General features: G+C 41.8%; 1 protein-coding gene across 1 annotated transcript in view; it reads left to right on the forward strand.

The window, feature by feature from the left end:
• Positions 1-14507, forward strand: part of UBTD1 (ubiquitin domain containing 1) — a 207439-nt gene extending 192932 nt beyond the window's left edge. The window contains exon 3 of the mRNA XM_069239620.1: positions 8354-14507. Within this exon, the coding sequence (XP_069095721.1) occupies positions 8354-8739 (386 nt within the window). The 3' untranslated portion in view covers positions 8740-14507. The remainder of the gene's footprint in view (positions 1-8353) is intronic.
• The last annotated feature ends 225 nt before the right edge of the window (positions 14508-14732 follow it).

Here is a 14732-nt window from a genome sequence, read left to right on the forward strand (position 1 = left end):
AGATAGTCAATGTTCTACGAAAATTACGTGAGGAACTTTCCCAACAGAAAATATTCCTTAAGACAAACGTACACCGTGCAGTTAAAGTGGAAACAGTTGTTCAGAGTAGCTGTTGATGTTGTGGGAAAGTCATATTTGAAGTCTAAATACGGTCTTGTTTAATAATTTGGGATCGAATGACTTCTCTGGTTTACTCTTGGTATGGAAGTCAAGAGTGAGGGAAGGCATCCTTCTAAATATGTATTTTTTTTAAGTTGGAGCACAAAACGGAAGGCAGAGCAGCAAAACAGATTGGTAAAAGTCCTATTCTGGCCACACCAAAATGACAGAGGTGTGTGCAAGGAAAACTTCCCATTAGCCAGTTTGATTTCTTCTGAGGCTGCATCATTGTAAGTGATGTATTAAACACATTTGCATCCTCTGGGTGTCTTAAACTTTCTGCCTCCAATTTGAAAGGATATTTTTTTCTGACATTGAAAACATCCAAGGAAGGCTTATCCGAAGCTGTAGTGCAAGCAGGAATGAAGGAGTGGCTAATTTTTCCAAAACGTTGTTAATATGTGATTTTGCTGCCTAGTAATTAAGTGTTAAAACTGACAAGATACAATCATACAAATTGCAGAATGTTTGCACATCACTAACAATTATCATTGTTTATTACGCATAAGGATAGTTGGATGTTGTGAGCATGGCACATTAGTTCAGTAATTTCATTTCATCAATCTCTAATCAATGTATGATCATAAAAGACATAAAACCATTAAACATAATACATATAGAGTAAAATACAGATTTAAAAAAATGAAACATCGTAAAACAGGTGCCCTCCATTTTATAGCGCATTGGAACAGCAGTTGAGAAACAAATGCTCACAGTGGACAGTGACTTTAAAAAAGTGAAAGCAGCTTTACGATATCGGATATTAGCCTGTTTTAGAAAAAGTAAAAGGTATCGCTTTCTTAATAGTACATAAAACATACATAAAAACAAATGGGCTTTGTGCAGAACGGCCATCACAGGGACACTGGGGTACATTAGCAAAATAAGAACCCTGCCGAGGAAAGGCAACTAAAAAGTTCACTGTGCTCAATCTAGCCTCTAACAAATTTGAGGACAGCCTCAATGGCTTTGGAGAAGGCTGTGGCTCTCCTGTTTTTCGATGGTCCCCAGGTGAGGTTCTTGTCAACTCCAAGATAAAAAAACGTAGGAACAGTCCTAATTTTATTGTTGTTGGCTATGAACACAGTACCTTCCTTCTTCCTGGCCCCAAAAAACATAACGGCTTTTGGCCTGATTGACCCTTGGTCCAAACTCCTCCTAAAACTGCAATAACGTTCCAGCAAACGCTGCAAGCCAGTTGCCGTCCTAGCTATTAGGACTGTATTGTCAGTGGAAATCAAAGTGGGAATGCTATGGTCACCTATATGTGGACAGTCCACCCGAGCTCTAAAAGTTATTCCTCCAGATTATTAACATATATCGAGGAAAGGGGTCAGGACACCGCACTGGCATACACCTGGGGCCAGATTGAAAGATGCAGTTGTCCCCGCCCCCCACAGGCCGTACCTCACAATGGCAGTGGAGTTTTTCTAAGATATTAATAATGTTCTGATCCACCCCCATGCCTGACATAATGTTCCATAGCTTGGTGATATTTAGGGAATCAAAAGCAGAGCTCAAGTCCATAAATGCCAGGTGCAGCTTGCCTTTTTTAGCCACAGTATATTTACTTATTAAAAGATATAAATTGAGGGTCTGCTAAGCTGTCCCTGGGACATGAGGGAAACCAAATTGAAACTCCAAGAGCACATTATGCTCCAAAGCACCGGTTTGCAAATACTCCAGCAGTATTCTCCCCATTATGTTAGTAGTTGGGTTAATATGGGAGATGGGAGGATAACATTACAGGAATAATGGTTGAATGAGACCAAGCCTTTGGAGGACCTGTTGCTAACACCGTGTTAAGCACGTTAGTCAGGAGTGGGGCTCATTGTGTTGTATTATTCCTAAACAGGTCAGATGAGATCCCGTTTGGCCTGGAGCTTTCCCAGATGGGCAGCCAGCAACTGCTGATGTAACCTACTGAGCTTGATCTCCTGGCCAACAGATGACATAACCAAGGGCTGTGAGGTGTTGGGAAAGCCTGGAGACAGCTGGGGCGCGCTAGTGACAACCTCACCTACAGGAAAGGCCTCCCTATGAGGGTCAGAATTAAGGTGTGTAAAGTGAGCAACCCAGACTTTAAAGGGAGGGTTTACCATGTCAAGACCAGATTCCTGAATATTCTCAAAATATTTAATAGGCTTTCTGTTGCCAGATTTAATTGGAGCCATGAGCATGTCATGTGCAGTATTGCATATTCTGTCAAAACTACTGAGCAACTCAAGCCCACCCCCTGGTTTACAGTTTTCATCTAGATATAATCAAGAAACCAGAGTGAGGAGCCCAGAAAAGTTGATAAAAAAGAATCATTGTCCACCTTAGCCACACCTTTGGTTTTATAAAAACGATAATGCAAGGGGGTTAATCTTAATGTGCATCTTGGCAAAAAAGGGAAGCATGAATTGATAGGGCTAAAAGCCTGTGGTCAATAAGAGGAGCATTATCAAGGGTGTAATCTAATGCCCAATCCTTTGGGTTCTCCTAAAATGTATTAAAATCAATAAGACTGAAAGTAACCCTCCCGATAAAGGTAGGGGAAGTGACCGGGTCCGCGGTCAAAGAGTCAAAGGCAAAAACTAGGTTGCATTTCATCAATATCAAATTGAATTCATCACCCTGTGGACTGTGAACAGAATGTGTGACCGGGTCCCCTGCACCGTCCACCAGCCCACAAACATTAGTTAGAGAAAACTGGCAAAGCCTCATGTTAAAATCCCCCAGAAATATCACCACATAACACCTTTCATGCCTCTGATGCAATTATCAGTATCCTTGTGTAATGACCTAGCCAGTTCCACCATGGTTAGATCCAAAAATATTATTATAAATGTTTATCAGTAACATTTGCATTGTAAGACACTGTAAAACAATGACCTGGTTATGTACAGAACCAAGAATGAGCATGGAACCTTGGCAGGGAGAGTATGGAAGGTAAGGGTGATAAGACCTCCTTTGGCCCTTCTCATAGCACCTGAGATTGCTGGTTTAAAATAAGTGGGATACCTGTCAATGGATAATGGGTCCATTCACCATGTCTCTTGCAGACAAATGACTGCATAACGTTAAATAAATTTACGCCAGTCTTGATTGTCCCACTTACCTGCCAGGCCCTCCATGTTCCATGAGGCTGTCACTAATGACCAGGCAGAGTTGTTTCCTTGGCCCTCACTGAAGGTAGAGCTATCACTGGACGCAGGAATATACGCTGGGTTAGCACTGGGCCTTACCAACCCATTCATTTAGTGTAAATTATGTGTTATTAGAGCCAGCAATGGTAGCATCAGTGGGAAGTCGAACCAGCAGCAGAATGATCTCAAACCTATTTGAAGTGGGGATGGGGTGACAAAAGGTCGTAGAAGCAGGCATCAGTCTAGCCGGTGGCCTGTAGAAGTAACCTAGTGGGAGTGCTACTGCGGTCAAGAAGGTTGTCCCAATAGAATTAAGCTTGGGTAGAATGTCAGCCACCCTTCTGTCTTTAAAGATGATTACAATGCAGTTGATGTTATCAGGATGTTTCCTACCCAGGAGACTCTGCAAACAAGATTAATCTGATTTTGGAATAACTTGGAACTGCCCAGCCTGCTATTAGTCCAGTGCACCACTTTAACTAGTTGGTCGTGGTCTTCACATGTGTCATATGTCAAAAGGGGGGGAAAGGGAGACACTTGTCGGAATCAAGACAAAAGGAGTTGCCTGGGGGGTAGATGATACGTAGGCAGCTTAGGAGACCGGGACCCCCATGTACACCCAGATCTATTACGCCCTGGCCTGTGGGACCCTCTATTCTACACCAAGGCCCCGCCTCCCCCTGACATGGTTCCTTGAAAACCTGGCCCATTCTCAACATAATTCTTCACCAGAACAGTCAATGCCCCCTGCCCAAGGGAGTGGTCACCCGAGCCGCATGAGCTTGGGACTGAATGGGTGGGGCATTGGCATTTGCGCTGCCCAGAGGGCGGGATGGCAGTAAAACTGAAGCGCGACCCTCTTCAAAGACACCACTCGGATTAGTCAGTGCTTCCTCAACCTTATGTAGGTAAGCCAGAACCGGCCCTAATGGACATGTGAAAGAGGTTACCACACCCTTGCATATTTCCTCCACTAAGTTGGGTACAATGTCCCTGAGCTTACTCGTAGTGTGGCAGTTAAGGCTGAGATTAAGGCCAGAGCCTCGGCTGGGGAGAGCTGTGAGGGGCCAGGACATTGTCTCTTGGAGTTGGCCTACCTCACCATTCCTAGCCCAGCCCAGCCTCCTTTGGGCAAAGACTGGCCCGGTCGCCTCATACATGCGTCTGAGAGCTGCAATGAAGAGCATGTCAACAGTCCTTTGGTCCCACCTCAGACCACAAAGCAGACAGGGGGATGAAGTCCCACCCCAGTGATAGGTAAGTTGCTGCAGAAAGTACAGGTAGGTGATCGATGGCAACAGGAACCCGCACTGCAGGATGCCAGCCCTGTTGAAGGGTCCCCTGGCAGTCCTTTGGCCCGGCCTACAAAGCACACTGGGGGACAAAGTCCCACCACAGTGATAGGTAAGTTGCTGCAGAAAGTGTGGGCAGGGAACCGCTGGCAACAGGAACCTCCTTCAGTCAAAAAAGATCAATATGCGTTACAATCCTTATCAGTTCTGTATATTACTCCTGCAATACCTTTCATTTACTGGGTGTCCTGCATTTGTGTTTAGGATTGGGCCCTCCTGGGTAAAGTGATCTTTTACTGCGTAGTACTCAGTGATCCATACTTCAATCAGAACCTTCCTTTCCTTGTTAAAATACTGCATGAGATGGGCACTCCATGTTGCCCTAGTTGCACATATTCTGTTCTTGCCAGGTAAAATGTTACATCTCAGGGGCTTGAAGTCGTATTATAATTGAGTGAGTGGTGAATGTGCTGAATAGATGGAAGAGATGCTTAAGTTATGAAGCTATAAAAGTGATCTTCAACTGACAGAAAGAAGAAAAAAATCAAGCCTGTTTGGTGGATGTCATCTATAAGGACAAACCGTCGACTCACTTTGGAATGCTACTATAGGCCAGTTGAGTGGGCAAGTTCCCTGTAATCGGCAGTTTCTTAAATGTTTAATGTAGTCCGCCCTATGTTGGAAAGAGGTTTAAAAATTGTTAGTGTTTGTAAATTCATTGCTCAGCTTCCTAAGGCTAGTGCCTAATCATATTAGCCATTGGTACTATTCAGTGGTTAAATTATAACTTATGCACAGACATTTTAAAAGTTTGCATAATATATCTGTTTTAGGAATATTTTAGTGGCATGCAAATACTTGAGTCTGAAAAACATGACCATTAGAGATTGCGACTCACAATTTGCAAATTTTAGCGATTCGCAAATTGCGAGTCAAAATCTCTAATGTACAACAGGGTCTTAATACACTATTTGCGATGACCAAATGGTTCGCAAGGGACCTGCCTCATTAATAATCAAGACTTAGGTCGCAATTTGCGACCCTTGGGGAATGGCCTGCACTCACAGGGATGGTTGCCTGCTGGGGTAAGCAATCCACCATGTCTGTGACTGCTCCTTAAATAAAGCAGTTTTTTTAATGCATCCAATTTTCCTCAAAGGAAAACTGGATGCATTTTAAAAATAAAAAATAAAAAAATGAAAATAATTATTTTCATCTTTTTGTGAGTGGGCAGTGGTCCGTGGGACCACTGCCTGCTCTATGAAAATGTTGGCGGCTCCCCCATTCACAAAGAAGGGTCCCTTGGGGACCCCTTCCTCTTTGCAAATGGCTTACCACCCACTTGAAGTTGGTGGTAAATGTGAATGTTTTGCGACTGCATTCCCGGTCGCAAAATATTCCTACATACCAGTGCGACTCCCTATTAGTAAGGGAAGCCCTTTTCACGCCCCTTCCTAATAGCGACTCGCAGACCCTATGTTGCGAGTTGGTAATAGGTTATGAGTCAGCCATTTTGCGAGTCTGTAATATGCACATGCCAAAAAGCATTTCACAGGTCGTAAACAGTCCGATGGGCTATTTGCTACCAGTAAAATGCTTGGTACATCTGGCCCGAAGTGTATCCATGTGTGCAATGCAATCTGAGCATTCTGACTGCTCAAGATGCATTCCAGCAGAAGATAGTGAAAGGTCTGTTTCTTGAGGAGCTCTTGTACTTGTAGGGGTTGAAACACGTCAGCAGCTGTACACTACGGACCAGACACCATGTGAGTCTCCATTGGGGCATTAATGACATTTCTAACTGCTCTGCCCCTGAGGACATCCCTTCTCCCTTTGCAAGAAACGTAATCAGGAATCAATTAACGTTTTTAAAAATAATTTCAGTTCCCACATGAGTTTAAAAGATGATGGAACTATGAATCTGCATTAGAAATTAGGAGACTGTATGCAGTTTGGGAATAAATGCCCCACCCCCCCCACACACACACACTGCCACCTGAAAGTACATTGCACACATAGTAGTGACGTTTCTTTCTTCATTTATATTTCTGTTGTTCATGAGAAAATATATGCATGCAACATATTGAATGTTGTGAAAAAAATTGTTTGCTTTGTGAAAATTCGGATAAGTAATTTATATATTCGATTGAAGAAATGTATTTTGATGTATTTTTTGTTTATTCATAACAATTGAATGGTAGGACACCTGTCATAATACAAAGTAATGAGGTCCATCATCCAATAGTTGTACACAGGCAAACAACCAGTTGCAAATACTTAGAGCCGGTGTGATGCTCCACAGTCTTGGACTCCTGTTTAAGCGGTAAGACTGTGGGAGGCCGTGTGTTGCCTTTGTTGGAGAACTGGTGTTCAGGAATGGACTGGTGAGTGATAATCCACCAATGTGTGTGGGACTGCCTCGTGAAATGCGAGAAAACATGGGTCCCGTGGAAAATACCTACAGGCGTGCCCTTAATAAGGGAGTGAATAGGTACCAGCGGACATTGCAAAGTATAACGCAAACCAAGAACACCCAGCTGCAGTCTTAGATGTGGTTTAACTATTTCAATTGAAATGTAGATTTGTACCTTCTGTAGATACAAATCCATGACACCTTTTCATTAAGAGGCCTATCCTAGAGCCCCCACCCCCTAAGGCGTATGTGCATGAACGCTTTTCTTTGTTTGCCATTTACCAAGAACGAAACAATAAAACAACTGTTTAGAAAAAAGCTTGAAAAACACAGGTGCTTGCTTTGAGAGGCAAGTTCAGAGATAATAGGCTCCTAAAAATGAAAAAACGTGAACGATGCCATCCATCCTGCATATTGCATAAAAATAGGGTTTAAGTCCGAGTATGCGACTCTATAAAGCCATTGTGTTGTTGAATGCTTGTGTAGCACACGTCGGACAAAAAGGTGATATGGACGCATCCTTGGTCACAAGTAAACGGAGACTGAACCGACCTATTTTCGAATGAAATCAAAATCCATAGTTTGTTATAAGCATAGTGACTGTTATTTTAATCGATTGTCTTTAACCTTTACCACTCCATGAAGAGTTTTTGGTTGCGTGGCTTATGAAAGTGAGAAGGCGCATCCTTCAACTTGCTTTTGTAAAGTGTTTCCTGAGAATACACCTGTTTACTCTTTGAAATACAAATATTAAATGGGACAAAAAGCCTTAGTTTAGCAGCCATATCATTTTTCTGTGAACTGAGGAAACCGAATGAGTTGCGATTCATAGACATTGGTGTAACACGATTTAATTCTTCCTGAGGAGGCTCCCACTTTTCTGGAAAGGAGTGGGTGGGAGCACGAACCACAGTTTGGGCTTTCCATTGCTCAGTTTGTCTTTAATGAACCATGCTTGCTTTCTAGAGTTCTTGATGTTACTTCTTAATAATAGTTACAATTTCTTGCCGTACTGTACAGCAAAAGTCTGATTCAGCGAGGGTAGTTTAGTTTACAATAGTCCTATATGCTATATGCTTTTTAATGTCTTCCACTCGGTTGCTCCCTGTTACACCCTCCACACACCCAATAGGTAATCTAAATTGTGTGGCAATCTGTCTTTTTTCTTGAAACTAGATTTTTAGGCATATGTTTCTAGAGTGAGTAACCTGAATAATAAGGCCATTTTTGTTGTCTTAAACAGGAAGATTTGGAACTCTGAAAAGTTGATTAGCTCATATAAGCTTTCCACGCAGTTATTATGCGGTCAGGGGGGCTTCCGTCTGTGCCCTAATGTAAATTCTTCTCTTTTCTTGCAGGATCACTGACGGAGTGCTATGATGAGCTTGGTAATAGGTACCAGCTCCCAGTGTACTGCCTAGCCCCACCAGTGAACCTGATCATGGAAAGGAGTGACGAGGAAGGAGCAGACACTCCGGAGCAGGCCCCCAACACTAGGCGGGAGTTCCAGCTGAAAGTGCGTCTCTCCACCGGGAAGGATGTGAAACTGAATGCCAGCATGACGGACACCATCGGGCAGCTGAAGAAACAGCTTTTTGCGGAGGAAAAAATTGATCCAAGCTGGCAACGGTGGTTCTTCTCAGGGAAATTGCTCACAGACAGAATGAAACTGCAGGAAACCAAGATCCAAAAGGATTTTGTAATACAAGTGATTGTCAATCAACCTTTGGAAACCGAAAAGTGAAAAAAGTTAATCCTCTGAGTTAGCTGGCACCAATACTTTTACTTTGGAGGAGCTGGTCTGCATCAAAATTGCTCTAGTCTTTCCTCCGTGGGTAAACCAAATATTATTTTCTTGAGCCAGGATTGACTGAGAAGGCAAATGAGGGGAAATGGCACAACAAGGGAAAACCTGCTGCACTACTTTCTGCTTGTGACTGCACAAAAAAAAACATGCCTGGACATAACTCCGCACCACTGAACCTGCTTGAATGGTCTTGGTATTGAGGCCTCATGCATTGTTATCAATTGCACAATGGGTGAGTAGGTTGGCGGCTTGCAGGGCATTAAATGAACCTGGATATCGGACACGTCCTGTTCACTCTGCAGCAGGCTACAAGAAACAATGAGCATCGAAGACCAGGCTAGAGGAGATTTGTCTGAGACCAATTTCAGGAATTTTATTTTGAACCAAATGTGTTTTTTGTTTGTTGTTTGTGTGTCTTTTCCTTCTGTTAACTGTGCTGCTCCTTAGTTGCCTTAAGCACCTGTGCAAACTGGATCCCGGTTGCGCTGCAATGACTGCACAGGGCTCTAGTTTCACGGGATAGCTGTAGCTATCTGTCAGGCGTCTTTATTGGATTAATCCGTGTTGGCTGTCATTTCGTTTCCAAATTTAGATTTCTTTGTGGTGAGGGACAGTGAAACTCAAGTACGCTTTTCTGATCTTTGATTAAGACTTTTTATTAATTGCCCCATGGGACAATAAAATACACAGATGTCAGTAACATAAATTCTATACTCAATCGATACTGTGGATGTATAGTTATAAAAACCTCAATAACTAGTCAATTTATGTCCTTCAGGTGCCTAATTGATAAGGTAATGATTAATTTAAAAAAATATAATAAAATTGAGTTACTTTTGGTAGCATAAGCTGTGGCGTTTTGAGGTATTATAGACTTTTGAACTAAGCACTCAAAATGAGGACCACAAAAACATTGGCAAACTGCTTTTGAATTTTGAGGCACAAAGCGTTCCACAAACACTTCAAGAATATAGACTTTTTAGAATTACAGTTTTGTAATACATTGCCCAAAAAGCAACAGTTTAATTAAAAGGCTACAAGATGAAGCCAAGCAGAGTGTGCAGAGTATAACAGTGTAAATAGATAAACACATAAATAGAAAATGCTCTCAAGAAGCTCAAGGGCTATAGCAACACAAGCCAGAGTATGTCAAGATTACAACCCATGATCTTCAGGAGTGACCAGTGATGACTAAAATCAAATCTCCCAAGACTTTTAAATGTACTTGTGAACGCTTTGAACAACCCAGGGCTGAGAAAGAAGCACTTACCCAGGAGCCCATAGTACACCACAAAAGAGAATCTAGTAGTTGCCATCATTCCATTGTGTACCTCAAAACAAGCAATGGGTGCCGAGCACAAGCAAGCAGAATGGTCAAACCTCTTAATAACAAACCAGATGTTTCATTTGGCTTATCTGGTGACGAGCAAGCTGATGTTCTTCCACAATGCTACCACAATTCTAAAGTGTAACAAGAGTGCATTGTCTTAATCTTTAGAGTTTACTTTGCAGTAGCGATTAAACAATGCGCAAAAATTAGGGATATGAAGGAGGTAATGTGAGGGGTCTAAGAGTGCATGTGAACTTTGGGAAACAGAGACCCTCCTCTTTTTAAGGCCGTAGTGTTCGGTGGTCTCCAGGTTTCCTATTATGAGTTGGCTTCACGGTTGCAGTGGTCACTATTGATCCCTGCTTGTGAATGAAGAAAAGGCTTGGTTGTGGTAAGAATACTTTAAAAACGCAACTGCAGTTGCCTGTCACGTATTATCTATGGCGAGCATTTTATTTTTAGCCATTCACAGTAGAAAATGTACTTGAATTAAAACATTCCAAGTAAAAACGTGCATGGCCACAGCTTCTTCCTGTACCTTGATTTTATGGTGAGACCCTCCCGCAGAGGGATACAGGAGCAGTGTGGTTTGGTTTACTTTAAAATGAATATTTTTAAGCACACCACAGGGTTCTTTTCTTATTTTTTAAGTACTATGACTGGGTGGCGGGTGTATGGTGGTAAACATCAATAAATAGTAATTTTAAGATTGCTTAGACTACTTAACAAGCAGTCAACTAAAAGGCACGGGCTTACATTTTACAGGCTATGATAGAAGATTTTTGCCGTCTTAAGTTCTGGTTCTGTCCTACTCCCAGTGATGTGGCTGGAAGCTACTTTGTAAAGCTGTTGAAAGCCATATTTATGTCCAGCTTGGCAGAGTGCTGTTACGTCGCTGAAACCCTAAGCGCGCACAGCTATTGCTATCTACCCTTTTCAGCTCCTAATTTACGCCATCTGGCACTGACTGGAACTTGTTTTGCATTTTATGTTTTTATTTTTCTCTTAACCTCCACTCAGTCTGCTTTGATCATCCATATTGATGGTTGGGTTAAATCGGACTGCTGTTTCAGTTCTCAAAAGGATCTCTTCCTCTTTATGGTGCGCCTAGACTCCTTTGACGCCTGTCCTGAGTGGTAGCTGCAGACACTGACTTCTTGGCAGACTTTGAAGCAAATGTTTATAACTTGTCATCTCCTCAGAGCACCTTGGACTTGTTTGTTATGTGTGACTTGAAATCCTGATCTAAAATCCACTTGGACTCCCCTAAAATCCCCCATTTGCCCCTCCCCCCCCCCCAAAACAAAGCCTGAGGATGAGCTAGGGGAATTCATGTATCTGCTAAGCCAAGTACACCCGACCACAACAGAACCCCTCCTTTCAACTGCGTAGAATGGACAGGCAAACCATTGACATAATTTGATAGGGGTAGTGACAGTTAACTAGAGGATCTCTTTGCTACACAGAATGATACATTTCAGTAGTGTAAAATCCTGTTTGATGAAGCACTCAAAAAGGTCACTTATAGAAGAATGTGTTTGAAAGGCAGTTCCTTCTCAATTGGTGGTGGTAGTAGAGGCTCTCTTCTCAAGTAACTGCTTATTCCATCATGGCAGTCTGTGGCATTTGTATTAAGCATGAACCTAGAAGTACAGCTTCCTCATACCAAGTTCCAGTTAGAGGAACTAAGGTTCATCCCTTCTCTGGTCAGTGAGGGAGCAAAAGAAAACGTCTTGATGTTGAAGAGCATAATTGCTATTGCACCTGGTATTATTGACAAGGAGTTATCCATTCGTTAACAGCAGTGATCCTTTGCAGAAGATGAAGGGTAATGTTACTGACCTGCCCGATGATTGAATCTTTTCACCCTCCCTGTAGATGAGATTGTGTAACATTGCAGCTCAGGACTGCTAAATCAGGTATCGCCATAAGAACTACCAAGCCTAGAGCTGTGGGGTCCTTTCAATAGGCCGTGTATTCAAGTTGTTAAGGAGATTGACCCTTTCAATTAAAGTCCCCCTCCTGGTAATTCTAATCTCAAACTACCATTTCAACCCACTTCATGCCCTCCTAGTTCTCTATAATGTCAACAGACCTTCTGTAATAGATTGAGTGGTGGTTTCCCTTGGATGCCGTAGATCCTGTTCATCTCAAGACATGAGTTTTACACTGCTTCCTTTAATGTCTCAACTTAGCGTTCGTTTCACGGGGAAACAAGTCGCCCAATGGGATCTTAGTTTGCTGCAGTCACGTTTATTGTAAATTTTGAGCCTGTGGATTATTATACTATCTGCATTCTCAAATCTGATGTATGTATTCTGGTCTCTATCATTTCTACTACAACGATCAGTGAGCTAGAAGCTTGGTTCTCCTCCAAACCTTCCACTATTTCCCATCAGGGTCAAGACAAGTTAATTTCACTTCGGTGTCTATAGCCTGAACACACTTTCATCGGAACTAAGAGCTCACTTTTCTGTTTCCTTCAGAGTTTGTCTCTTTGGAGCGGCTGGTCTTGTATATTATGGGACTGTGCCTTGGGTATGATTCGATCTTGGCCAGAAGTCATCCTTTAGCCTGTCCCTGCCATTTCCTCATATATGGGAAGATGAAGGTGCTGGTTTGTAAATCTAAGATGAGAATTGCAAGATGCACAGTCTTCCCCATCTCAAACGTGATTTTGTAGCTGGGCTGTGTCCACATTGAAATGTACATGACCATTTATTCAGAGCAAAATGAGTCCGCATTTTGTAAATGCGGCTTTTTTGGGACCTGTAGAGTGCAGCTATAGGATGCCTCCTTAGGGATTGCACTTGTCAGAAGCCCAGCCAACTTAGTATTGGAGACAACCAAAACTTTTCAGAAGAGTGAGTTTACTTTTACATTGACTCCACTCCTTCAGTCTCTACCCTGCTCCTGTTACCTTAAAACCTTTCTCCTTCGCCTGACACATTTGACCTAATCCTTCAAGTTGGAAGACTTTTAATGAAGAGATATCAGAAGATTCTAGTGATGTAAATGCATGCCTTAGCCTGTGCAGTAACGGTTAGTGCGTTGCTGTGGTTTTCAGAAACTTTAAAAAGCATTGTGTGCCCCCTTTTTCTGGCATTAACGGTGCAAACTGATAATAGGTGAAGTATAGGAATATAAGTACTGAAGATACATCAGTGGTCACTTTATTAATTTCATATGATGTTCACTCACAAATTGATGAAGTATTGTGGAAGGTTCAAAGTTGCTGTTTGGCTCTATTCACATTGGCCCTTTTTGTGTTTTTATTTTTGTGCAGTTCGTTGGGAGCACAATATCACGTTGTCATTACACCACTAATCATTGTCTGTGCACTACCATGACCCTATGCCATTATTCTTCTGTCCTTTTGAAATAAATACGGTTATCCGTAAATATTTGAGGAATACTGAACATACATTTTGAGTTTTTTTTTTTTTTTTTTTTGCAGTTTCATGCAGATGAAGTACAGTATGTATAATGCAGATTCAACCAGAACGTGGAGCATTAGCCTATTTTTCCTACGTCCTACTTCCCACCGAAAAATCATTTTCAGCAGTTTTTTGACTGACTTTGAAGAACAGTGATTAAAGTATACATTTTCAAAATTGGCACCAGACAAAAAAAACATGGTGTTTGCAATCTTACATGATTGTGAAATCCAAACATCCATTTTTGTCAATAAGGTGCAGTGGAAGGCATATAGTAAAGTGAAGTAAGCCAGTTTCGGTGCACCCTGGCATTTTTTTGCCTCTAGCTGAATCTGTATAGTGATGCCAGGGCGAGCACCTTTTATAAATGACTACTTATGGAACATGATAGTAAAGACTCTGGGACCCTATCAGACATTTCACTTAGAACCAAATTCAGTTTCTAAATTTAGATTCAAGGAAGAAAGCTAAATGAGTGGCCATTCTACTCAGTTGAAAGATTAACTGTGAAAAGTGTTGCTGACGAAGCACTGCTGATCCCAGCTCTTGACAGAGAAGCTTGTCCACTGACTGAACTGCAATAAGATAGCTTATCATAACATATGTAGATTCAAAACTTTTTTTAGTTGATTTATTCTCTTGCCTAAGCAATAGTAGTACAAATCTTCAGGGATTTCTGGATTTTTTAGGGTTGTTTTAAAATCGAAAATATTAAGGTACCCACAATTATTACTAAATCTGTATCAACTGGAGGGTCTCATTGACAAGGACATGAGGTGCTATGCAAGTACAATTAAGCAATGCTGTTTGCATCCGAGAGGAGGAAAAACAACTATATTATGAAATCATTTTTTAATGGATGTATTATGGATTTTTGAATATCTGCTTATGTATATATCTATATTTATCAATAAAAGAGTACCTGTCCCCTGACACTTGTTAATGTCGTCCTCTTTTTCGTTTAATAATATTAATCTGTAAGATAATTTACCAGTTGTTTAAGTGAAACTCTAGCATGCCTCGCCTTACCAATCAGGGATTTCAGTAAACAAAACACATGGGTGTTGTATATTGTATCTCCATCACTTTTGTTTTTCAGCTGATTAACCTCTGGAACTAGAGCTAAATAAAGGAGGAACTGCAAGAGCCTGGCTTAATGGAGT

The sequence above is a fragment of the Pleurodeles waltl genome, chromosome 6 (genome assembly GCF_031143425.1).
Source record: "Pleurodeles waltl isolate 20211129_DDA chromosome 6, aPleWal1.hap1.20221129, whole genome shotgun sequence".
In the NCBI taxonomy this organism is placed as follows: Eukaryota; Metazoa; Chordata; class Amphibia; order Caudata; family Salamandridae; genus Pleurodeles; species Pleurodeles waltl.